Source organism: Pteropus medius, unplaced genomic scaffold (assembly GCF_902729225.1).
Source record: "Pteropus medius unplaced genomic scaffold, Ma_sr-lr_union100, whole genome shotgun sequence".
NCBI classification, from domain to species: domain Eukaryota; kingdom Metazoa; phylum Chordata; class Mammalia; order Chiroptera; family Pteropodidae; genus Pteropus; species Pteropus medius.
This window is the reverse complement of record NW_024344378.1, coordinates 43,136,196-43,162,960: the sequence shown is the minus strand read 5'-3', so window position 1 is coordinate 43,162,960 and position 26,765 is coordinate 43,136,196. Positions and strand designations below refer to the sequence as shown.

Here is a 26,765-nt window from a genome sequence, read left to right as displayed (position 1 = left end):
TTATTTTTTTTTTTTTGTAAATGTCTTGTGCACCTAATGATGACTTTGTAGATATAATTAATATTTATGCTACAAATAATGCTTTTTGTCTTCTATAAAGTAATCATTGTGTTTATTCATTTATTTTTTATTCCTTAGGGTAATCATTATATTTTAAATATAGCTGAGAAAACTAGAATATAATTATAATTTGACATTATACTTAGGCATGTTAATTATAATTACTGATCTTGGTATTTTTGTATATTATTCCTTAAAGACCTGGGCCTTCATAAATCATTTAACATTTAAATCTTGGAGATTGCTTGGAAAACAAATCAGCTTGTTAGGTTGTATAAGACAAAATGACTTACTCTTGCTGCTAAGGTGTTTTCATGAACTAAAGGAGCCATTTCTAACTTGTCTTAAATGTCTTCTCTGAAGAGCACCCCATAAACCTAAAATAGCTAATGATACCTCGTGCTCTGGAAAAGACAGTGAACTCTGTAGAGTTACTCTTATTTAGTTGTCACAGTAACTATGATATAACTATGCATTTTAGTGTTTAGTTCATGTATTTTAACCAGGAACAATAGTGTCTAAAAGCTATTAACTTCAAAATGTTTCATTAATTTCCCTCTTTAATTTATTGGAAACCCAAATATTTTCTAAGAAAAATTTGAAATACTTCTTTTTTGTCTGTGTAAAACTGAGAAGCATAAACTATGTTTTGTGGAATTAAATATTTGACATTGAATTTATGTGTTACCTTTACTGATTTGATTTGGCTCATGTTATTTTCAAAATGGAAATAGTTCATTGACCTTTTGATTTTAAAGCTACAGTATGTGTTGATTGTAAAACACATATGGAAAAATAGAAAGTTAAAGTTTTATTTGACAAAATGTACAATGTTTTCACAGCTTGTTCTGTATACACTGCTAAGTCAAGAGAGAAGAGCTGATCCAGAGGCCGGCCTACTCCTCTATCTCAGAACTGGCCAGATGTACCCTGTGCCTGCCAGACATCTTGATAAAAGAGGTTGAGCTCTTTTCTCTCAGTTTTACTTTTCTAGGTTTTGTTAGTTAGTTTGTTTTTTCCTTCAGCTTCTGGCGATTCATACGGGCATACCTTGGAGGTACTGTAGGTTTCATTCCAGACCACCGCCATAAAGCGAGTCACAAATTTTTGGTTTCTTAGTGCATATAAAAGTATGTTTACATGATGCTGTAGTTGATTATGTGTGCAGTAGTGTTTCTCTGAAAAAAAATATATGCCTTTATTTAAAAATACTTTTTGCTAAAAAATGCTAAACATCATGGAGCCTTCAGCAAGTCATAATGTTTTTGCTGGTAGAGGGTCTTACCTTCAATTTGTAAAAAACGCACTGTGAAGTACAGTAAAGCAAAGTGCAAAAAACAAGGTATGCCTGTATTTATACCTAACAGTAGGTCACTGCACTTACTAGGCCTAGTACTAGTTTGTAATTTGTAGTTGTATTCTTTAAAAAGAATGTTAACAATATACAGTATAGCTGAAAACATTAAAAAGTTTTATTATGCAAAACTTTATTTTAATAAACTTCCTATCTTATACTCTAGATATTTATCCTTATACTCTAGATATTTATCCTTAGCATTCAACTAATAAAACACCAACTTCACAATATTTACTAGTTATGAGATACATAGTTGAAAGAACTTAAGTGAACAAAAATTAAAGGAATTATACCAAAATGTTAACAGTGGCTATTGTAGAATAGTGAGAAATATGAATGTTGTTCTTTACTTTATGTTTTTAAATCTGAAAGTCTTACTTATGCAGTGGAAAAGATATATGATAAACTTTACTTAATTCTTAAAAAACACCCACCTTTTTATTTCCCATAGAATTATTAAAGCTAAGAAACCAGATGGCATCCTCTTTATTTCACTGTATTAACAAATCTGCTACTGGAAAGGAAAAGACAAACCTTGCTCCTTTGCCACAAATAATTGATGAACAGCAAACCTGTAAATATTGTTCACAAGTGGGCAACTGTGCTCTATATAGCAGGTATTTTTATCTTCCAAAAATATTAATTCCGGTTAAGTATATACTCAATTCACAATCATTTAACATTGTTGACTGGTCTGGGATTGATGATTTCATTTTAGTTATTTTTCTGTGTATAGTATTTCTAAAATGAAAGGACTAGGAAAAAATAAAGAGCACACTTTATATTTTACAACAAGCCCGTTTCCTTAGGGAATAACAGAATACTTTTTAAACTTTTTCCAGAAGTGGACATTTTCATCTTGCTGCATGTTGGTTTTGGAGAAATAAAAATAATTTTAGGACTTATAGACTCTGGTTAAGAAAGATGTAGTATGGGCATTTTGAATATAGTATAACTTTTCTTAAACGATATTTCAAAAAGTCTTTCACCTCTTTGTTACTATTTTAATTTCAGGCCTTTTGTAGTTAAAAAACAGGGAAATTGATTCTTCCAGACACACAGTTTGATATGATCCAAAGGACTTGTCTTGTATATATATGTTTATTTTTTTACATATGAGAAGTTTATTAGCTATCTTATGAATAGTAATACATATTTATACCATCCTAGGCCAGTGAAAGTTTTGAAGTGCACAAACAAGTAGTTAGGTGTAAATACAGACTAGGAAACAAAATCAACTCAACCAAAATTCTAATTCAGCTTGAAAATTCACATAAAGGACTTTTAAAACTATTGTATCAAAGAGTCTTTAAATGGCAGAGGACCATTAACCATGGGAAGACTGGGCCTATAATACAAGTACATTTTTTTTGAAATCGTATGTTTTATTTTCAGTGTTTTGTAAGCTATCTATGACATTTTTGATTCTATATGAAAATTTAAAAATTAGTGTTAAGCAAAATTGATACTCCACATGATTCTCTTTGTTTTATGTTGACTTTCTTATGGTACAGAGCTAGATTTATAAATAATTGTGAGTTTGAGAAATGCAGTTGTACAAAAAGCCAAAGCTTGCTGCATAGCATACAGGAATGAAGACTAGAGCATACCAAACTTTTCGTTGTTAGGCGGACAGTCAGTGAAGGCAAAATAATGAAGTACTGAGTTTATTATGCATTTTGTTTTGTAAAAAGCCATTTGACTTGTAAAATGTTGAAATGACTTTTTAAAAAAATTAGAGGCTGTGGTTATAAGTTATGATGATTGTCATATATGTGTATTTATTTTAGAAATACCTCATTTCATAGTCAGCCAGTAAAATGTTGTATACACACCTCTGACTTGGAACTTTATCTTTAGAGCAGTTGAACAACAGATGGATGACAATTCAGTCCCGGTTGGCATGCTGCCTAAAATAAAAGAAGAAACCCAGCATCTAAAGCGTACACATTTAGAGTATTTCAGCCTTTGGTATTTAATGTTAACCTTGGAGTCACAATCAAAGGATAATAAAAAGAATCACCAAAATATATGGTTAATGCCTTCTTCAGAAATGTAAGTGGTCCATTTAATACAGTAAAACTTCAATAATTTAGATTAGTTAGTGGGATGTCATCTGGAATTCATGACAGATATAGGTTATGTAGCATGGTACAGACATGCCAAGTCCAGATGGCTGTCAATGAATTGTTTCTAAGTAAAGCACCATTGTTAGCTATTTTCAGTAGGATAAATATGCCTCAAGAAATCTTATTTTAAAAATTATTTGTAAATCCTTTTTCATCAGTGAAAAGAGTATAAACTTCATTATATCATAAGGCGGATTTTAGTGTATGAGTATAGTACAAATTAATGAAGTTTTACTTAAAATTTTAAATACTAATATTTAAAAATTTATATTTTTAGTATTTTTTGTAGTCTTTATTACTCTATATTTAGAGGAAACCTACTATGTTATTTATTCATAGGCATATGAGGGAAAAGAGGTGACACACTCTTTCAAGAAACATGCCTAATGTATATAATAATTAATGTTTTTTAAAAATTTAAATTTATTTCAGATATTAAAATTTTCTAAAGTTGGTCAATCTTGTATTTTGTGAGATTTGTTTTTTTACGTGTTCCTTATAAAGTTGCATTTTTGTATATCTTTGATAGTATTTTTCTTCATGTAATGTTTAGTTGCTTTTCATCCATTTTATTTCTTTCCAGAATGAATATTGATGATAATGTGGCTTTAGAAATAATTGGATTGTTATTTCCTTAATACTAGACTTTAACACAGGAAACATGACAGTGGAGAAAGTTTAAGTAGTTATCGATAGACTACATAAGTACAGTGAATATAATAAGTGTACATGTCAGCAAGCTTCTGAAGTTGTATAGTGTTTTAATAGTCATGCCTGAGAGATTATGAATGCTTAATACTTATTTCTTAGAAGCAGTGGAATTATCATTTTGCTTGCCATTTTAACAACAATAATTATAAAATCTTGTGTAAACACTGAAGGAAATAGGTAACTGTTTCCTTCACATCAGGTTTGGGAACAGGTTATTACAGTTTGTCTTCTCTAATGTTGTTATGCACAGGAGATGGGGTGTCCTTCAAGGATCAAGTGTCGACACTCATGTTGTTTAGAGATCCCAGCCTGTGGGTACAAGGGAGGCGCTCCCTAGTACTTGCCTAGAGGTCTGTTGGTGAGAGATTATTTTCAAGCTGATAGAATGTTTCCTTAGCATTTCTAAAACTTTAGTGTAGATTGTGGAAAACGTAAAAATGACAGACTCAATATTAACATTAGAGTTTCCAGGGGTCAGATGAACAGGTAAATTGTGGAAAACTGCAAATATTTATATATGTGATATAAATGGAAGCGCGCTCTCTCTCTCTCTCTCTTTCATAGGGAGCAGAGTGGCAGCTGCATTGGAAACCTGATTAGAAGAGAACACGTAAAGACAGTTTGCGATGGACAATATTTACATAATTTCCAACGTAAAAATGGTGCCATACCTTTCACAAATCTAATGGCAGGTGACAGAATTATTTTAAGTGGAGAAGAAAGAACACTATTTGCTTTGTCTAGGGGCTATGTGAAGGAGATTAACATGACAACGGTAACCTGTTTATTAGATAGGTAATGAGATACTTCTTTCTTTGGAGGGCGGTAACAGCTTTATTGCTAAAGTATGTGATAAATCACATACCATGCCGTCTATCCACTTAAAGCGTAAAATTCAGTGATTTTTAGTATATTCACAGAATTATGCAACCATCAACAAAATCAATTTAAGAGCATTTTCATCACCCCGAAAAGAAGCCCTGTACCCTTTAGCAGTCACTCTCCCAGCCCGAGACAACCACCAGTTTCCTTTCTGTCTCTGTAGATTTAACCAGTTCTGAACATTTCACATAAATGGGATCCTATATGTGATCTTTTGTGACTGGCTTTTTTTCACTTAGCTTACTGTTTTTGAGGTTCATCTTCATGTAGTAATATGTATCAATGCTTCATTTCTCTTTTTAAAAAATTGAGCTAAATTCGTATAACATAAAATTGACGATTAACCATTTTAAAATGCACAGTTCAGTGGCATTTAGTGTATTCATGATGTTGTGCAGCCATCTCCTCTGTCTAGTTCCAAGACACTTTCATTATCCTGAAAGGAAACGTTGTGCCCTTTAAGCAGTCACTTCCTCCCTTGCCTTACCTCCAGCCCATGGCAACGACTAATCTGCTTTCCATCCCTATGGATTTATCTGTTCTTGATATTTCATATAAATAGAACCATATAGTATGTGACCTTTTCTGTCTGGTTGCTTTTCATTAGCTTAGTGTTTATGAGGTTCATCCATGTTTCAGCATTTATTAGTACGTCATTTCCTTTTGTGGCTGAATATTCTGGTATGTGGATAGACCACATTTTGTTCATTCACCAGCTGATAAATATTTGAGTTGTTTCCACTTTAGGGGCATTATGGCTAGTGTTGCTATAAATATTCACATACCATTTTTATGTGAACATATTTTTATCTCCCTGTATAGACATCTCATAGTGGAATTGCTGAGTCATATGCTGATTTAGTGTTTAACGTTTTGAGGAACTTTCAAACTGCTAAACTTTTGTTTAGTATATCACATTCCATAGCGCTGTGGGCATAGTCTTATCTAATTCTCACAACCATGTGTATAGCAGGCAGGGTAGATACTCTGTGTTAACTTAAAGCTTATTTCTCCATCTTAGTACTCTGGGCACTCACCATTTCTTTCTCCTTTATTGATTTATTTTTTTATGGAAATGTTTTTTTCCATTTATAATTGTGCTAGTATATTTATCGCAAAACAAAATGGGTTGGTTTAAAGAAAAATTTAAATAGTAGAATAGTTGCTATGAAATTTTGTGGTAGAGACTAATACCCATGTTCACCAATATCCATATTCCCTTCTTCCTGTATTCTCAGGCTTCCTTGCATTTAAGTGCAGGCAGGCATCACCATTTCTTAATGGACGGAAATGAACAACTGGGATACAGTGACTTCTGGGTAACTAATGGAAATGACGAGGCATGTTCTCTACCAATCAGTAATCCTAGTTAAGCCCTAACTAACTCTAGGCTGATTTTCATATGGGAGTATGAGCAACAATATTTGTGTTGTGTATTAGGATTCTCTGTAGTCCCTTGCAGTGTTTATTTAGGGACTACCATGTGCATTGCAAATCCTTGGGTTATAGTCTTGTGGGTAGAAAAATGTATAAACATATTTTTAGTCTAATATGACAAATGTTCCAATTGATGGGATTTAACACTAGAATAGGAGGGTCAGGGAAGGCTTTTTGAACGATCGTTCTGGATCTTTATCCTGTGGATGAATAAGTTAGCTTGGTGAAGCAAGGTGAGAAGAGTGTACCAGGAAGAAAGGACATGGTGCGTAAAGGCATGATGGTGTGATATAGTTGAAGTGGAGCATGCAAGAAAGTACAAGTAATTATTTCTGGTATGTAAAAGATAAGGGAATGATTTGAGAGATCAGGTTATAGAAGGTCTTATATACCACATTAAGAAGTTTTGACTTCATTCAAATGTATTAAAGAGTTTAAAACAGAAGAATGATAGTAATCAGATAGGCTTTTTTTCTGTGGATACGCTGTGGAGAGTAGAGTTAACTAATGAAGGTAGAACTGAGAACAGAGAAACCAGGAAACTGTTGTTGTGGCCCAGGCTAAAGGTGATTGAGGGCCGAGTCGGTTTGGCAGAGAGGTTGCAATGACTTTGAGAAGTATGTAGACAGTAAAACTGGCTGGCATTTGGAGACTGATTGGATATGCGGGTTGGGAAGAAGTTGAGGGTGAGAGAAGGATCAAGGCAGCAGTGCGGCTGCAAGTACTGTTAACTGAGGACCACAGAAGGAGGATCAGGTTCAGCAGAAATGAAGAGTTGTTCAGGTTTGAATATACTGAGCTTTCATAGCCCTGTTTTCGACCAACTCGGAAGATCTTGCTGCCTGCTGGATATCCAAACCTGAACCTTGGGTGAGGAATGAATGTAAGGTTAGGCCTGAAGATATATACTTGGAATTTATAGCCATATGAAGGCATGAGACCAAAGGGAAAATGACAAGAGTACTGAGGACCAGGGAGGGGACCCTAAGGGACACCAAGGGAAAATGACAAGAAAGAGCAGTACTGAGGACCAGGGAGGGAACCCCAAGGGACCCCAAGGCTTTAGGAGCTGCTAGAGGAGTGGTAGAAGGCATCAGGAAAGAGACCTGCATTCCTGGTTGGAGGAGGAAGGAGCCTTATGCCCAGGATCCTTCTGTGAGTGGTGAGCCCAGGTTAGATTTCAAGGCCAAGTGAATTGTCAGCAAATATAGGTTCCTAAATATTAACTTCTTTGACCTTGGTGCCTTGTACCCTCCCCTTCTTCCTTTTCCCATCAGTCCAGGGTCTTGTGCTGTCTTTGATTGCAAGTATGAATTAGGGGCTGATACCCATTTTAACAGTTATTCTGACCCATTTACTCTTTTAGCAACATATTTCTTATACAGACTAACTGACTATGTTAAATGAAAAACATCCATGTACATCTGTTCTGCTGTTTTAGGAACTTGTCAGTGCTCCCAGAATCAACTTTGTTCAGAGTGGACCAGGAAGAAAAAAATTGTGGTATAGATACTCCATTAGGAAATCTTTCTAAATTGATGAAAAATACTAATACCAGGTTTGTAACAGTAAATGAATCTGAATTTTACCCCACTTTCCTAAGGAATATTACTTAAAACATTTTTTTTCTTTTCAGCCAAAAACTTCGAGATTTAATCATTGACTTCCGTGAACCTCAGTTCATCTCTTACCTCAGTTCTGTTCTTCCACACGATGCAAAGGATGCAGTTGCCTGCATTCTAAAAGGTATGCTATAATCAGCATAGCATGTCTGCTTTCATTTATTTTTCCTGGTTCTATTTATTATTTAATCTATATTATAGTCTAGTGTTTTCATAATTAATACACAGTTACAGTTTTTAGACTAAATCTCTTTGGAAGTAGTTTACATATATCCTTTAACTTCACCATATTTTCTTTGAAAAGATGGGTTGAAGAAGACTTGAATAGAAATTACTTTTCTTGTAATTTGCTCATTGAAATTCAACTCTTTTTTTTGTTGTTGTTATTTTAAAATTTAAATGCAGGTTTGAATAAGCCTCAGAGGCAAGCAATGAAAAAGGTACTTCTTTCGAAAGACTACACACTCATCGTGGGTATGCCTGGAACAGGCAAGACAACTACAATATGCACTCTTGTAAGGTTATTATTCTTTTGCTTAGAAAGTAAATATTTAAATCAGTTTCTCCTTAGTTCAGAGAATGTTATGTTTGATATCAAAAGGGCTGAATTTTCGATCAAAATGTCTTCATTTCAAATTAACTTTCTAGAATGACATGAGAAATATAAAAGCTAAATCACAAATAGTTGTAATCATATTGCAGATTTCTACCATTTTAGATTGTGTAGCATCTCTTTCCGTTGGTGGTATATGTATCATGATGTTTTCTTTCTCTTTAAAAAATGATAAATTTTTTAAAATTTTGGTCGAAATAGATTTTTCTTGGATTTTTTTCTATTAGTAAATTTCTGAGCAGCCTTAGAATAATCATAATGATGGCAGCAAATATTGATACTGTGTGCCAGGCTCTCATCAAAATTCATATGTACTCAATTTTATCGTCACTAATAATATTAACATTAATAATGTGATAATGCCATGTTTTCATAAAACATTTTGGCATTATAATTTAAAATACAGTATACTTGGCTCAGCTCTTAGATATGCTTTGTATAAAGTTTTCTAATTCTTTTACAAAAGTATAAGCATGTTAAAAGTTGTCTAGAATTAAAACTAATGCTGTTTTCCTTTCTCTTATTCATTACTAGGTAAGAATTCTCTATGCCTGTGGTTTTAGTGTTTTGTTGACCAGTTATACACACTCTGCTGTTGACAATATTCTTTTGAAGTTAGCAAAATTTAAAATAGGATTTTTGCGCTTGGGTCATACTCAGAACGTACATCCAGATATCCAGAAATTTACAGAGGAGGAAATTTGCAGATCAAAGTCCATTAAATCTTTAGCTCTTTTAGAAGAACTTTACAGTAGTCAAGTAAGTACAAGTATGGTATAATAATGCTGACAGTAATTTCTGTAGCCAAAATGAGGGGAGAAATGGCACTCTGGGAAATTCAGTTGCATTGACCAAATTTGCATGTGATTAATTCATATAAACCACAGTTTACTAATTTATTGTTTGCTCTTTGCTTCTGAACCGAAATGAGGTTTTGGTTGATTATTCAGGGATCCCAGTAAAGGAAATATCCTGGTAAAGGAAGACTCAAAACACTTCTGATACTACCTACCTGGAATTGGTGCAGAGCCCACAGGTTAGGGGTTCACAATGCTGCCCCCTACTTCAGTTCTCAATTCAAGTCTGTGCTTCTGAACAACCAGCTATAAATGATGGTTCCCATGACCCTTTCCTTGGGTTTGGTAATTTGCTGAATGGCTCACAGAACTCAAGAAAGTGCTTTACTTACTATTACTGGTTATGTTATATAAGAAACAATACAGAAACAGCCAAATGGAAGAGAAGCATAGAGTAAAGTATGGGGAAAGGCACATGGAACTTCTTTGCCTGCGCTAGGTGAGCTGCTGTCCTAGTGCTATGTGTTTACCAACCCGTAAGCTCTCCAGACCCATTTGTTTAGGGTTTTTTATGGAGATTTCATCATGTAGGCATGATTCATAATTGGCTATTGGTGATTAGCTCAGCCCCTTTCCCCTTATTGGAACTAGAGGGATAGGTGGAGCTGAAAGTTCTAATCTTCTAATCACATGGTTCCTCACATGGTTCCAGCTGCCTTTCTCAGTCTCCTCACTGCTGTAAACTCTGGTTTGGTTGAAAAGGATGCTTATTATGAATAGCAAAAGATATTCCTCTCACTCTTACCACTCAGGAAATTCCAAGGGGCTTAGGAGCTCTGCCAAGAACAAAGAGGAAGACCAAATATATATTTCTTGTTATATTACAGTATCATACCTACAAAACTGTTAATCAGGATTTTTTAGTGAGTTTGAATTACAAGCAGAGGCGTTTGAACAGTCTTGTGATGGATATTTCTAGGCTTTGATATAGAACTTAATTTACATTTTATTATTTAATGTCTATATGTTTTTATTGGGAGGTCTTAACTGATATTTTTGTCTTTAAAAAAATCATCTAAAATAAATTAGATTTTATAGACTGTTCCTTCAACTCCTTTGTCTAATATCTATGCCAAATACTGAAAAATTTTGAAGTGGCTAAGACATATGTTTAGTTGACTTTTAAAAAAATTATACTTTTTATTTTGAAATAATTATAGATTCACATGCAGTTATAAGAAATAATACAGAGAGATGGTGTATACCCTTTGCCCGTTGGTAACATTTTGCAAAACTATAATAACATATCACAACGAGGATATTGACACTGAAGGAGTCTAGACACAGAATAGTTAGTTCCATTACCACAAGGATCACTCCTGTTACACTTTTATAATTAATTACACCCACTTCTTTCCTATCTCACCCCTGATAACCACTTACCTGTTCTCCATTTCTACAATATAGTCATTTTAAGAATATATAAATGGGATTGAACAGTATGTAACCTTTTGGGATTAGTGTTTTTTACTTAATGCTCTGGAGATTCAGATTGTTGCATTATCAACAGTTTGTTCCTCTTTGTTGGTGAGTATCATTCAATTGTATGGCTGTATCACAGTTTGTTTAACCATTCACTCATTGAAAAACATTTGGATTGTTTCTAGTTTTTGGCTATTATTAAAGCTGCTAAAGACATTCACGTAAAGGATTTTTTGTGAATGTAAGCCTTCATTTCTCTGGCGTGAAATTTCTGGGTCATTTGGTAGTTACATGTTTAGCGTTTTCTTTTCTTTTTTTTTTTAATCTACCAAACTGTTTTACAAAGAAGCTGTAACATTTAAAGTTCCCACCAGCAATGTATGAATGATCCTTGTCAGCATTTGATGGTGTTACTATTTTTCATTTTGGACATTCTGATAGGTGTATAGTGATATCTCTTTTGTGATTTTAATTTGCATTTCCCTAATGGTTAATGGTGTTTTCATGTGCTTGTTTGCCATCTGTATAGCCTCTCCAGAGAAATGTCTCTTAATATCTGTTGCCCGTTTGGATTGTTTAATTTTTTTACTGCTGAGTTTTGAGAGTTCTTTATATATTCTAGATATTAGTCCTTTATTGGAAATGTAATCTGTGTATATTTTCTCACTGTGTAGCTTGTTTTTCATTGTTATCACAGGGTCTTTCGTGGCAGAAAAGGTTTTAATTTTGATGAAGAGCAGTATGTAATATTTTTACTTTTAAGCATTCTGCTTTAGTGCCAAGTCTAAGAACTCTGTCTAGCTCTAGATGCTGAAAGTTTTTCCTATTTTTTTTTCCTAAAAGTTTTACACTTTCATGTTTTACATTTAAGTCTGTGACCAGTTTATTTTTGAATAAGGTGTCAGATTTAGTTCAAGGTTCATTTTTTCACCTATTAATGTCTAGTTGCTATGGCACCACTTCTTGAAAAAACCTTTCATTCCTCTACTGAATTGCTTTTTCACCTGTGTTAAAAAATCCATTGGGTATATTTGAGTGGAAAAATTCTCAACACTATACTCACTGACGAAATTCAGCAGCATATTAAAAAGTTTATATACCATGAACAGGTGGTGGGATTTATTGCCATGATGCCAGAATCATTCAACAAATGAAAATCAATTGATATGGGACTCTATCCTTTCACTTTCAGCATGCCTATGTCATTAAATTTCAAGTGACTTCCTTGTAGAAATTCTATAGCTGGGTCATGTTTTTTATCTACTATGCTGGTCTCTGTTTTTTGTTTGTTATTTGTTTTTACTTGTTTTCTTTAATCTCTATCTTTTAAAATGTACATGGCATATAGATCATTTACATTTATCACACTTATTGATGTATGTTAGGGCCTAAGTCTGTCATTTTTTGTTTTCTGGGGTTTTTTTGTTGTTGTTGCTCTGATTTTTTTCCTGCCTTATGGATTACTTGAACATTTTTAAAATTCTGTTTTGATTTGTCTATAGTGTTTTGGTGCATCATGTTGAATATATTTTTTAGTGGTTGCTCTAGTTATTACATTACATATACATAACTTACAGTCTATTGGTGTCGTCGTTTTACTAGTATAAGGGAAGAAACCTTACTTTCATTTATATCTCTTTATCTTCCCGTTTATAATTGCCCTTGCCTTAAATATTTCTTCTATATACATTTAGCACTATATCAGACTGATATAATTTTTGCTTCAACCATCAAACATAATTTGGAGGAGATGGAAAGGATTTTGTATTTATCCATAGTTTTGCTTACTATGTTTTTTTTCCCTTCCAATATTCTGAGTTTCCATCTTTCACCGTTTCCTCTCTGTTTAGAGAACTTCCTTTAGCCACCCTTTTAGGGTGGTAGGTCAGCTGGCAAAAAATCTCTTACTTTTTTCTTCAGTTTGAGAGTATCTCAATTTCCCCTTCCTTCCTGAAGGATAGTTTTGTTAGTTACAGGATTCTGGGCTAATCTTATCTTTTAGTTCTAGAAAAATCTTCTGCCGCTTCCTTCTGCCTTCTATGGTTTCTGATGAGAAATATGCTGACATTTAAATTAGAATGTTTTTCTCCTATAACAAAGTAATGTTTTTTTCAGACTACTGTCTGTATTTTTTTTCTTTTCTTTAGTTTTTAGAATTTTAATTATAATGTGTCTTGTAGTAGATTTTTTTCCTCAGCTTAGTGTCTCTTTCCAAACTTGGGACATTTTTAACCATTATTTCTTCTAGTACTTTCCTCCCTCTTCTAGGACTGTGAGGACACAAATGTTAGATCTTTTGTTATGTTTTACGGGTCCATGAGGCTTGTTTATTGTTTTTTTCAGTATTTTCTCTCTTTTTCTTAGGCTATAATTTCTATTTTTTTGAAATTAAAAAAATTTCAATTGCAGTTGACATTCAATAGTATATTAATTTCAGGTGTACAACATAGTGATTAGATATTTATATAACTTATGAAGCGTTCCCCCTGGTACCATACACAGTTATCACAATATTATTGACTATATTCCCTATGATCTACTTTACATCCCCAGGACTATTTTGTAACTGCCAATTTGTACTTCTTAATTCCTTCCTCTTTTTTACCTAGCCCCACCCTCAATAATTTCTACTTTTCTATGTCTCTGTTCACTGATTCTCTCTGTCCCATTGTTGAGCCTATTCTGTGTTTTTAAAAAATTTTGGTTATCGTATTTTCAGTTCTGATATTTCCATTTGGTTCTTTTATCTTTGCTGAGACTTTCTATTTTGTCGAGACTTTCTATGTTTTCATTTGATTCAGCTGTGTTCGTAATTGTTCACTGAAACATTTTTATCATGCTGCTTTAAAATCTTTGTCATATAATTCTAACATCACTGTAAACTTGGTGTTGGCATCTCTTGTCTTTTTTCATTTAGTTTGAGATTTTCTTGTTTCTGTGTATAATGAGTGATTTTTGATGAAACCTGAGCATTTTTGTACTATGTTACTTAAAACTTCTGTTCTAGCTGCCTTCCTTTGACACTACTCCAGTAGAGCAAGAGTAGGTATGCCACCTCATTACTAGCAGGTAGGACTTGAAGTCTTGATTTCCTATTCGGCCTCTTTTAACATACCAGGTGTTGGCTCCTCATTACTGCTGGAAACTCCCCAAGCAGTTTCCACTGGCATTGTGGGTGGGGGCTTATTACCAGTCAGCAAGGATGAAAGTCCTGGCCCCCTACTTGGCCTTCTCTAACACTACCCTGGTAGGGTATTGGGGAGCCTTATTATAGCTTTGGGACAGTTGCAGTGTAGTTTCCCCGTTCTGCCTCTGCTGGCATCGGTTATGGGAGGTCACAGTTTTTTCTATGGTGTTTGGCTAGAGTAAAGTGATTCTTTCGGCCTACTAGGCTTTCTCTTTCTTGTTCTTTTGGCTTTTGTTGGAACTTTTATAGGTCTGTACTCATTGGTGTTCTTGGCTTGCTAGCTTCCAAATCTGGGATATATGATGCAAAAAGAAAACTCAGGGAACAAACTATTATGCTGTTCCTTGAGTCCCAGGGTCCCTAGTTTGCCAGCCTTCTCTCCACCTTTCATATTTCTTTCGTAAGTCATATATAATGGCCAGAGTTTTTAGATGTACTCTGTGGGAGAAGTAAGAAAAAGTACTCCATCTTCCCAGAAGTGAAGTTCTACTTGACATTTAAAGAAAAATTTTATTAACTTTCTGCCTCCTGAATGTTTCAGATTTCTATTTGGAACGATCCAAATTTGAGCATTGTTAAAAGTGTCTGGAAATTTTACTTGATTTTTTTTTTCAACTTGTACTAAAAAAAGAAATTTTTTGCATGCTATAAATGTTTCAGAATTAAATGATATCAGGGAATTCCTGTTATTGGGGGAAAAAAACTTTTGATCTTTTAATTTCAAAGCAGGGAAGAACAAGTTATGTTTCTTGGAAATGTTAAATAACTATCTATTTTATTTGTTTTTAGCTTATAGTCGCAACTACATGTATGGGAATAAACCATCCAATATTTTCTCGTAAAGTTTTTGATTTTTGTATTGTGGATGAAGCCTCTCAAATTAGCCAACCAGTTTGCTTAGGGCCACTTTTTTTTTCACGGAGATTTGTGCTGGTCGGGGATCATCAGCAGCTTCCTCCTCTGGTGCTAAACCAGGAAGCAAGGTAAGCAGACACTGAAGTTTTAATTTTAAACTAGATTCTTTTTAAGCAACAGTTACAGTACACTGATAAGCCTGAATTTGTGTTGACAGAGCCCTTGGCATGAGTGAAAGCTTATTCAAGAGGCTGGAGCAGAATAAAAATGCCGTTATACAATTAACTGTGCAGTACAGAATGAACAGGTATTTGTAACAGCATCAACTGTGAGTGATTTTTATGTTTTTTTTGTCTACCAAAACTAAAATTACTTTTGTGATTTTCTTAGTAAAATCATGTCCTTAAGTAATAAACTGACATATGGAGGAAAGCTGGAGTGTGGATCAGACAAAGTGGCCAATGCAGTGATAAACCTACCTAACTTTAAAGATGTAAAGCTGGAACTGGAATTTTATGCTGATTATTCTGAAAATCCTTGGCTGATTGGAGTATTTGAGCCAAACAATCCTGTTTGTTTTCTTAATACAGACAAGGTAAAAAACAAACAAACAAACTTTTTAAAATTTTTTTTCTCCTTTCATCCTACTATTTAAATCCCTTCGGTTATCACTGAGGGGCAGGCAGGCTCTGGGAAATTAACTCTGTTAAACTGATCTCACAAATTACTGCTTTTATACTGATCTCACAAATAACTGCTTTTATACACTACAATTCCAATTTATTGGTTATAATTTACAATTATTTATCTCACCAGTGACTTCTCAGATTCTCTATTTTTGTTATTCGGGTTCCCTCTTTCTTAGCATCAGGATTCCAAATAAGTTGTATTAAAAATAATCAAGGTTACTAAGGGATAATGTAGGAGCAAAGTAGTCGTTGGAGAGTTTTACCAGGTATGGTAGGGTCTGGGGAACTTTATCTGTTGCATTATTTGTATAAAAGGCAACAAAGAAATAGAAAGAACACAGATACTAGAGCCAGATCTAAGTTTGATTCCTAGCTCCTTATTGTGAGGCATCGGGCAAGTTACTTACCTTTTCTGGCTTTTGACTCTTTTTGTTTGTCTGTTTTCTTTTTCTTTTTGGCTTTTGACTCTTTAAAATGGGGGATAACAAAGTAAGGTATGTAAATCCCAAGTTGCGGTTGGCTTTCATAGAGATTTTAGTCTGAATTATAGCATATTTAAGATGGTTGCCTCTGGGTGGCTTTCTAAAAGTAAAGAATCTCGTTCATTTTTGTTAATTCTTTTATCTTCAACTTTTAAGATGAAGATATTTTTCATCTGTCCCTACAACTGGTAGTATAGTCTTTATGACTACCTGTGTACTGATAGTATTCTTAACTCTAGAGATTGTTTTACAAGCAGGATGCATATTTTCCTGTTTAGGTTCCAGCACCAGAGCAAATTGAAAAGGGCGGTGTAAGCAATATAACAGAAGCCAAACTCATAGTTTTCCTGACCTCAATTTTTATTAAGGTAATTTAGAATTTAATTTTAAGGGCTAATTAATATTAGCAGAGTAATAGAATTAATATTAGTGCAGAGTAATAGAATGTTAGAATTCAAGGAATTTAAGATTAGCATTAACCCTAGTTTATTAAGATAAGAGGACTGAAGCCTGATTGTTTTTGTTTTATTTTGAGAAAACTTGTCTCAGACATAATTTTTATAATGGCAGTAAAAATTTGGGTTTCCATTTAAGGTAACTTTTTGTAATATCAGATAATTCTGATGGTGTCAATGTGGTGCTGTAGTCAGCATGATTGGGGGCTAGAAACTTCAGTGTAAGGGATAGCAGAAAGTGAACTGTATTTCTTCATACTTTTTTTGTATGACAGCACTGTTCTAGTGGCATGAAAACCGTTATACCACCACAAACCTCTAATATCAAGGGAACAATTGTCTGAAGAATTTATTTCATCTCACAAAATGTGGGTGTAGATTTAGAGCAAATTGAATAATTGTATTTACTCCTTGCAATAGGAATGTCTGTTATAAATATCAATTGGGCACATTATATAGTAAACATTGAATTTAATAAATTTAGTAAAGCTTAATAACAAAAGTGGCCCTAAGCAAACTGGTTGGCTAATTTGAAGATTTTTCATTTTAAATTGTGTCTTTTTCTGTTTAGGCTGGATGTAATCCCTTGGATATTGGTATCATTGCACCATACAGGCAGCAATTAAAGATCATCAATGATTTATTGGCACATTCTTCTGTTGGGATGGTTGAAGTTAATACAGTAGACAAATACCAAGGAAGAGACAAAAGTATCATTCTAGTATCTTTTGTTAGAAGTAATAAAGATGGAACTGTGAGTTAATTGTATTTTCTGCTTATTTGTGTGGGACAAATTTTTTTCCTCTCAAAAAAAATTATGGTAAAACCACAGAACATAAAATTTACCATCTTAACTATTTTTTAAGTGTATAGTTCAGTAGTGTTAAGTATATTCACAATATTGCACAATATATCTCCAGAACTTTTTCATTTTGCAAAACTGAAACTGTGTACCCATGAATAACAAATCCCTAATTTCCCCTTCTTCCAGCTGCTGGCAACCACCATTCTGCTTTCTGTCTCTATGAATTTGACTCCTAGGTACCTTAAATAAGTGGAATCATACAGTATTTGTCCTTTTGTTACCTGCTTATTTCACTTAGCATAATGTCCTCAAGGTTCATCCATGTGGTAGCATGCGTGTGCCAGAATTTCCTTCCTTTTAAAGGCTGAATAATATTCCTTTGCATGTATATACAAATGTATATACAAATAACATTACTTTTTGTAGAGGTATATGCAAATAATATTCCTTTGCATGTATATATGTGCAAAGGAATATTTTGTTTAACTGTTCATTCATCAACAGATATTTGGATTGTTTCCACCTCTTGGCTATTGCTTTTGGGGAATTTTAAACATAAAGTCTTCCTTACATGTACTTTCAGATTTATAGATAATTCCAAGTTTTGTTTTGTTTTTTTGCATTTTTACTTCTTGATTCATTTTTCTTGATTGTGATACCTCCATATGGTTTTAAACATATATGCAGTAAAAAGCCTCCCTTCTACTCTATTTCTTTTCTACTATTCTTATCCTCACAGATAATTACATTTTTGTTTGTTTGGATAAACTTTTAGAGTTTCCTATGCATATACAAAGAGATATGAATCAGTATTCATAGTTCCCTCCTTTTTAACACAAAAGGTAATATATACACTATTCTAGACTTCGCATTTTCCACTCGATAAAATAGCTTAGATATCTTTCCATGTCAATACACAGAGATTTCATTCTGTTCCTACAGTGCATAGTTTTCTCTTGTATATACGTGTCATGATATATTTAACTATTCCCCTGAGTCTTTTTTTGTTTTTATTACTGTTACAAACAATGCTACAATGAGTGAAGATAGCTCTACTTTTTAATTTTTATTATATATATTTAATAATTTTAAATTGTGACTAGGATATTAACCCAAGATAAAATATTTGAAATTGGCATTGTGGTCAAGTTTTCCAACTGTCTGGATTTTTAAATGTGTTGATGAATCTTTTTTGTAATATATGTTTTTGAAAGTAGTAAAAGTTGAAGACAAACTATATTCTTTGCCAGTACAAACTCAAATATATAAGAAAACTCAAATAATTGAAAATTATATTTCTTTCAGCTTGGCGAACTCTTGAAAGATTGGCGACGTCTTAATGTTGCTATAACCAGAGCCAAACATAAACTTATTCTCCTGGGATGTGTGCCCTCCCTATACTGCTATCCTCCTTTGGGGAAGCTACTTTATCATCTAAACTCAGAAAAATTAATATCCTTTTTGTTTTATATATTGTCATATTTGTGCTATTGTGAGTACTTTATGTACTTGTATAACTTAAAACTGTGTCTTGTGTATTCATTGCATGGGCGTATTTCAAAGGTCTGGTTCTATAAAGGAGAGAGAAAACAATTCACAGGAAGTAATTTTAAGCAAAAAGTGAAATAATGAAGGTGATGGAGAAGGATAGTTTGTGAAGTGAGAAAGGGAGAAAAAAGGAACTTGATCGGTTGCCCTGGGAACAGAGTACATGTTCCCTAGAACATATGTAGGAATACTGGTTATCCCTTCTGGTTCCTCACTGCAATATATAACTTTCCTTTTTAAATTTAGGACAAAGCGTTATATTTAAAAATGGAGAGTTGTTCCTTGTCATATTGCAATTTATATTAAAAATAGATCATCTTAAAATTTTTTATGAAGATGTTAGATTTATATATAAACCTTATTGCTTAAATACATTATTATCCATAGAATGTCATAAAAATAATAATATTTTAGCGGTCCTGTAAACCAAATTATAAAATATTAAATAATGTCATAAATGTTTTTATGTGATTCCATATTGTGTTAAATATATCTTCCTTAATTTATTTTATATTATTGATCTTCCATCAGGAGAACATGAAAGTCTTTGTCACATATTGGGTGATTTTCAAAGAAGATAAAACATTTTTTCTTGCTTTTTTCATACTAACGCAGTGATCTCTATTTTCTGTTATTTGTAATTTGGACATGCTGTAAAATCAGTGCCTGGTTAGGCTGTCGAGATAACTTTTATCCCAAGAGTATGAAATGATGTAAATGTACTCTGTTCAGAGTTCTAGGTTTTTGTTTTTTTGTGGAGTTATTTATTTTTTATTTTTTGGCATGGTCTTGTTAAACATAAAGTTCTGTCACCATACAAAATTTAACACAGTATTTATTTTTTTCAGTACAGGTATACCCAAAACTGAAGTCTCAATTTATAGGTCCTATAAATGTGTTTTAGTGTGACCTAGAAAGAATTTGATAAATATTTACTAGCTTTAAAGATGGATTAACTTTTGGATCTGAGGTTTAAACTTTTTAAGTTTAAAATTTCAAGATTAATGAAAATAAAATTGGTTTGTTTTTATTATTTAAACATAATCTTGTGGTGCTAAAAACATAGATGTGAGTCTTTTCTATATTTTGAGTTCCCTGGTCCAAAGGCCATTTTGCTGGTTTTCCCCTCTGACTTTTGCTTTCTGTTATCAGATATGTTTTCACTTTAAACCTAGTCTTTTAAATTAATACTTATAAATTGATTATTTCCAATTTCGAATTCTCTCTTGCTCTCCCACTTGTTATTTTCAGTATTCTAGAGTAGATTTTGATGTAAAAGAATAATTCTTACTCTTTTTTAGAGAAGAAATTTTGTTTGCTGAATTGATGACAAAAAGGTATATCATATATCCTTGTTCGTACCTATTTATGTTTATATGCCCCTTTGTTTTGGGCATTACTCATTTTTTTCCTCTTTGTATAAAGATGTTTTGTAAAACAGAATTACCTCGAAGTACTTAATTATGTGTATGGTGACCAATTTTACCCTCTGTATCTATCGTCTAGGGGGAAAATCCCATTTCTCAGTTGCTTCTACCTTAAAAATTATTAAAGTTTTTATTAAATAAATTGTTTTCTGTTAGACCTTACTGTGTCAATTATTAATACCAAATAATAATTAAGTTCAGGGTTGTCCAGCATTTTTCCAGTAGTGACAAGTGAAATATTGATAATGCTCTCAAGCTGAAACCAGAGTGCTGATGTTATATAACAGAAAGGAATCTAAGATAATTTCAGTTGCCAGGAGTAATATGAGTAAGACTTTTTTTTGGTTTAGTCAGTGGTTGCTTCTTCACAAATTTGTGTGTCCTGTAAAGTAAAGCCCTATGGAAGAAGAACCTGAGGAGTATCTATATTTCCTGTCATTTATGAACCTGCCTTGATTACACGATTCTAGCCACTCAATTATTTGAAAGGGTTAAGAGTCATTGTGTATAAGCTGCTGTGAATTAGAGGCTTGGGGTTAGCTGGAAGTTAGACCTGACACTCAAAAAACTAGTAGTATAGTCTAAGTATGATATTCATGTCAAGGACTAAGACAGCAGTGGCCACCAATCACGAATGTTTTGGGCACTCACTTTGTTCAGTTACAGATCAAAAGCACCATTAGCCTAATAAACAAGATCTTTCTTACAGTATAAACCCAAGATTTGATGACAGTGTAGTCCATTCCTGAATCAGTTCAGAGTTCCTGCCTCCTGACCCCTTCCTCTTGCTGTATCCTGATTCCTTTTCCTCCTCATGAACAAGTTAGTCGTATTTCAACGTTTAACAGTAAGATAGTAGAAGGGGTTAGACTTGTTAGGAGTTTTAGACTCCTTGAAACACTAAAAACCTCAGAGTTTGAGATTATGAAAATGGACCCTAGTTTTGTATTAATTCAAATTCTGGCTCTCAATAGTTCTGTGACTTTGGGTAAGTCATTTAACCTTTCTGAAGTTAGTTTCATCTGCAAAATGGAGATAATGCCTTTCTCCTTGGGTGGTTTTGAAAATCAAAGGAGATTTGGGCCTAGGAACTGACCTGCACATATATGCTCATTGATAAGAGAATGAGCATGGAAGATCAATGGCGAAAGGGTATGGGATGATCGACTATACATATAGAAAATATGAAATTTGACCCTATCATGCCAGTCACTGAAATCAATTCTGGGTGCAAAAGCAGGCCTAAATATAAAAGGCTAACTTATGTAACTCAGCATTTTCATGACCTTGGGGTAGGGAGGATTTCTTAATAAAGCATAAACCATAAATTCAACTGTAAGAAAATTACAAATTTATTTATAAAAGATCTCCATAAAAAGAGAATATTAGTCAGAAGGTTCTGGCAACACATACTTGACACCAAACTATTATGTAGAATATCGAGTAACTTATACAAGCCAATAAAAAGTCAATAGAAAAATAAGCTAAAGACTTGAACAGTTTCTTTGCAAAAGTGAACCTCCAAATAGTAAACATGAGGAAAGTGCTCAATGTCATCAGATATAAAAATGAAATGAACCCACCATACAATCACCTACCCACGAGACTAAAATGAAAAATTCTCACAATTCTGAGCATTAGAATAGACATGGAGTTACAGAGACTATATTGCTGAGAAGAGTTTTGAAAACAGTTTGGCATATCTAGCAAATTTAAAGAAAGGCATACTTGATTTTCCAGTAATTCTATTCTTAATTATGTAACCTAGAGACTCCCTTGCACCAGGATGTATGTACGACCTGGAAATACCCCAACCTGGAAACTCATGCACGTGGATGATGTAAAGCAAAGGAAACAAGTAACTAAGTTTGTAGTGTTATTCCATGTGTGGAAAGTTTATAAACAGGCAAAGCCCAACTACATTTTTTGTGGCAGTAACACATATTTGAGTAGCAGTAACATACAGAAAATCAAGGAAACGATTCTCGTGTAAATCAGAATAATATTTACCTGTAAGGGGATTGTGAGTGTGGCTAGGGGCATTCTCCGGGGAGGATGGCTGGCGCTGCCCCTTGCTAACTTGATCTGGTGGTGCTTACTCTGGTGTTCATTGCATAATGATTCTTTAAACTGTGCATATGTTTTATCCATTTTATTCACATATGATCATCTCACAATAGAGAAAATTAAATACCAAAAGAAGAAACATAATAGGACTTTATAATGGCCAAAGTGATGAAAAGAAAAATATCACCCCATTTTCTTGAAATATCTCGGTGTATTTCTAGCTTAGCCACTGTCTTAAAAGTTGCTCATCTAACTAGGTAATAGCTCATTTTTCCCAAAATGATATATAACTTAAACCTAATGTCATCTGACCTTGAAGGCTTTTATCTCCCTGAAATGAGAAAATGCTAGCTTTGTGTAGGACACCTCTTCCCCTTGATTAGTGAGATCGTTCTTTATTGCTTTTTATAAACCAGTATACTACTGGTTTAAACGCTATGATTTGGGCTAGTTTCAGTAGTTACTGCCTACTGTTAATTGCTTCAGGTTTTCTAAATTCTTCTGATTCCCTATGAGTTTGTAAAGAGGAGAGGGGAGCGGTCAGGTGTGGTAGTTAACCCAGCCCGACCTGCAGATGTAAACGTTCGCTCGTGGCTCGCATCCTCTTGGAAATGCAGCTTTAGCGCTGCGGTGAAGCCCGGAGGGTGAGAGGCGGGTGGTCCGACCAGGGTCCCGCCCTCCGGCTCCTCACATCGGAGGCCTCCCTCAGGCTCCTTTTCCTTCTTCCGGTCCGGCTGGACTCCGGGAAGCTCAGCAAGGCCGGTTTCTCCCCTGCGGGCAGTAGGCTCCGGGTCTCCGCCCCCGTCGCGGCGCCGCGGGACCGCCCGGGCGTCCTCCCGCCGCGGGGAGCGCTGTGGGCCGCGGCGGGCCTGGTCGCAGACGCCGTGGCGGCCGCCGCGCGCCTGAGGGGAGCTGCTGGCGGGGCCCAGGGACTCTCCGCCCGAGACGGCGCCGCCGCCATGGGTAAGGGGCACGGGCAGACAGCGGACGCCGGACTCGGCGTCCTGGGCTGAAGGCCGCGGCCGGAAGAGGAGGGCTGGCGATGGTGGACACCGAGGCCTCCGGGTCGGAACTAGGGCCGGAACCCGGGCCTGGGCGGGGGCAGCCGCGAACTCGGGGTCGCCCAGGGTCGCCATGGCAACGCGCGGCCGCCCCTCGTTTCCTCCCGCAGGCGCCCCTATTCTGGGGGCTAATGACAGAGAGCTCTTGGTCCCACGGCCTCCAGTGAGCGAGGACAGGGCCGGCTGGGGTGCTGACCCCCGGTCTCGGGAACAGCGGGGACGGGCGATGACTTCTCTGGTTTGGGGGTGGCGGAGGGAAGACGCGTCTCAGGTTTTGGCGTGGGTGCCCGACGCCGAGCGGGGAGACGGGCAGCGATGCCGCGCAGGACCCCGGGTGAGCCTTCCGCGAGAGTCCTGGGGTCGCCCCGAGCCCTTTGGACAGCCCTGTCGTGGGGAGGAAGGGAGGCAGGGAAGGGGCTCTCGGCCGTTGGCCCGGTTTGGGGACCGCGACCCGGCAGAACATATCCGTGAGCCCGGCAGGGCGCGGCCGGTTTGTAAACGCTCCTCTGCGAGGAAGCTGCTTGCGTCCAGCACGGACCTGCCTCGGAGCTGCTGTAAAGGCTCCCTTTGTCTAGTTGTCTCATCATACGTTGCGGATGATGGGCACTGTTAAAAAAAAAAAAAAAAGAAAAGAAAAAAATTGGGAATTGCCATAGATTATGAAACACCAAGTGGTTTCGCCCCTCATAAAAGAGGGAGCTGTACAACTGTGAAGATTTGAAGAAATGATGTATGTGGAGATTTTCCATTTTCCTCCTGCAGGTGTGGCTCCCTGCATTTTAAGTTGCTTAGGATTCACTGTCAGGCTTCTTGCTTAGCTATCTGAGATCAGAATACTAGATCTTTGGGAAGCCTGGACTTTTGTTCAGTGATGGAAAAATGGACACTTGGATCACTTGGAGTCTTAAATTTGTTAGATTATGAAACTGTTTACTGAGTGCTTCATTTTTCAGCACTTCATTTTGTCATCTGTGTTTGATGAAAGTCTTCCGCTCACAACAGTGATAAGAGTATGGGGCAGCATCTGAATTTCTGAGAATAAAATCAGTGGGAAAGAAAAAAATATTTTTGTGAATTGAAAATATCAAAAATAAGTTTTTTTAAAAATGTGCCTATTAACTTGATATTCAACTGAATCAGCTGTGTGGAAGGGCAGGCAACTTTAATGTGAAACTAGACCTGCTTTTATTTCCTCTGGGAAAATAAAAGAGTCATGTAATATAGAACTACAGTTGCAATGAAAACAGAAAGAGGGTTAAAATGAGTGAAAATTAAATAGCTTCTCTTGTTTTCTCTTATTTGTCAATGTGTTTTTATTTACGTCATGTTTGTTATTAGTGATTACTGGAATCTTAGAATTTTAACTACCTTTTATTGCCAGTTTGTTCTAAGCATAATTGCCTTGAGATTCATCCTTGGATGGTTCCTGCTATCCATTTTTTTTGCTTGAGATCCTTAAACATGTTGTCTGTCACTCTAAACTTATCTTTACAGAAAGTCATTTAAAAAGCCTCCTTCTCCGTGAAGAGGTACCACAAAAGTAAAATAAATACTAGAGATTAGCTAATTCGCAAGATCTTGAGAATATTTTCATAAACTTTGGCTGGAGTGGGGCATGGTATATGGTATATCTGAGAGGGACATAATGAGAAGTTAACTAGGGGTGTAGGTTAGTTAGGAAGACTGTCCACCAAGGGGAAACAAGCCGCTGTTGGCTTTATAGGGGAAAGAAAGGGTTTGTATATGTTTCAATGTCACGTCTTGGAAATGATGTTGGACTCCTTTCTTGTGCTTTCAGCTACAAAAGACCCCACAGCTGTAGAGAGAGCCAACTTGTTAAACATGGCTAAACTGAGTATCAAAGGACTCATTGAATCTGCCCTAAGCTTTGGCCGCACTTTGGATTCTGACTATCCCCCCTTGCAGCAGTTCTTTGTTGTTATGGAGCATTGTCTGAAACACGGTCTTAAAGGTATCACGAGATTTAAAAAAATTAACTTTAGAATCCCCTCTCCTTCTATCTTAAGCATCTTTGAAAATGTGGTATTTTTTGAGTTCATAATTACTGTTACTTTACATTTTAAAATGATGGGTTGGTTTTGGGAGAAAATATCTTACTGATTTATGTTGTCAAATGAGTGGTCTCAGAAAATGCTTAGTGTTTTGTAAAAAGTATATTTAATCAAAAAATTTTCAACATACTCTGAATTGGTTTCCATTTTCTAAGACAGAGAGTTATTTTAAAAATGTTAAGCTTGGTGATTCTGATATGAACTCTTATTACTAGTTTGAGCCCTGTTGAACAAATACGTTAAAGTAGTTGATTATTGAAATATAAACCTCTTTAGTGCGTGGAAACATAACTAGAAAAATTGTGTTCTGGATTGAGTTGTAGAAATGTGAGCACTCCCTGAAAATGATGATAATGGTGAATATTGTAGTCTTCTACAATGTGCATATTGAATTATTATGTGTAAAATGTTTGTATTATATTTAGGTATTTAATATATGTTGTATAATTATTTTTTACTTAATAACAGTTGACAAAAATAACATCTATGATCAGCAGCTGTGTAGAGGGCTATGTGAATTAGAGTTGTAAGGTAACCATCACAAAGCAAAAGAAACTTGGTTTCTTGTTATACTAGGAGTCTGGGTAGGTTGCGGAGGCCTAGAAATTCTGACTATGGCACATGAAAGTGGGGGTAAATGTAAAAGGCAAAAGAGGATATTTATCTAAACATGATTTTAATAAAATTGTACTTCAAACCGAGAAGCCTTGGCATCAAAATTTGAGAAACTCTATGTGATGTTATTAATGTACTCATTTCTTTTTTTATTTTAAAATATTTATATTGAGATGTAATTTACACATAACATTGTTAATTTCAGGTAGACAGCATAATGATTAGATATTTGTATATATTGTGAAATGATCACCCCAAGTCTAGTTAACACGCATCACCACATAGTTACAATTTTTTTTCTTGAGATGAGAACTTTTAAGATTTACTCTTAGCAACTTTCAAATACAATATAGTATTATTTATTTAAAAGTTTACATATTTTCCTCTTGCATGTTATGTTAGTATACATTGA

General features: G+C 35.0%; 2 protein-coding genes across 10 annotated transcripts in view; both read left to right on the top strand.

The window, feature by feature from the left end:
* DNA2 (DNA replication helicase/nuclease 2) overlaps nucleotides 1–20,695 on the top strand; it is a 33,399-nt gene extending 12,704 nt beyond the window's left edge. The window contains exons 7-21 of one of the 2 annotated variants that reach the window (XM_039871946.1): nucleotides 903–1,020; nucleotides 1,869–2,034; nucleotides 3,278–3,472; nucleotides 4,822–5,052; nucleotides 8,018–8,134; nucleotides 8,213–8,322; nucleotides 8,604–8,713; nucleotides 9,346–9,570; nucleotides 15,067–15,260; nucleotides 15,350–15,439; nucleotides 15,523–15,727; nucleotides 16,582–16,671; nucleotides 17,330–17,512; nucleotides 18,869–19,015; nucleotides 19,626–20,695. In XM_039871946.1, coding sequence (XP_039727880.1) covers nucleotides 903–1,020; nucleotides 1,869–2,034; nucleotides 3,278–3,472; nucleotides 4,822–5,052; nucleotides 8,018–8,134; nucleotides 8,213–8,322; nucleotides 8,604–8,713; nucleotides 9,346–9,570; nucleotides 15,067–15,260; nucleotides 15,350–15,439; nucleotides 15,523–15,727; nucleotides 16,582–16,671; nucleotides 17,330–17,512; nucleotides 18,869–19,015; nucleotides 19,626–19,631 — 2,187 coding nt within the window. In that variant the 3' untranslated portion in view covers nucleotides 19,632–20,695. Of the gene's footprint in view, nucleotides 1–902; nucleotides 1,021–1,868; nucleotides 2,035–3,277; nucleotides 3,473–4,821; nucleotides 5,053–8,017; nucleotides 8,135–8,212; nucleotides 8,323–8,603; nucleotides 8,714–9,345; nucleotides 9,571–15,066; nucleotides 15,261–15,349; nucleotides 15,440–15,522; nucleotides 15,728–16,581; nucleotides 16,672–17,329; nucleotides 17,513–18,868; nucleotides 19,016–19,623 lie in introns of both variants that reach the window. The other variant, XM_039871947.1, reaches the window with a different exon arrangement.
* A 2,664-nt stretch (nucleotides 20,696–23,359) lies between these two features.
* The window catches only part of RUFY2 (RUN and FYVE domain containing 2), a 44,391-nt gene continuing 40,985 nt past the window's right edge, over nucleotides 23,360–26,765 (top strand). The window contains exons 1-2 of one of the 8 annotated variants that reach the window (XM_039871952.1): nucleotides 23,360–23,568; nucleotides 25,465–25,638. In XM_039871952.1, coding sequence (XP_039727886.1) covers nucleotides 23,565–23,568; nucleotides 25,465–25,638 — 178 coding nt within the window. In that variant the 5' untranslated portion in view covers nucleotides 23,360–23,564. Of the gene's footprint in view, nucleotides 23,569–23,655; nucleotides 24,026–25,464; nucleotides 25,639–26,765 lie in introns of those variants that run through there. The other 7 variants (XM_039871950.1, XR_005654775.1, XM_039871951.1 and 4 more) reach the window with 7 other exon arrangements.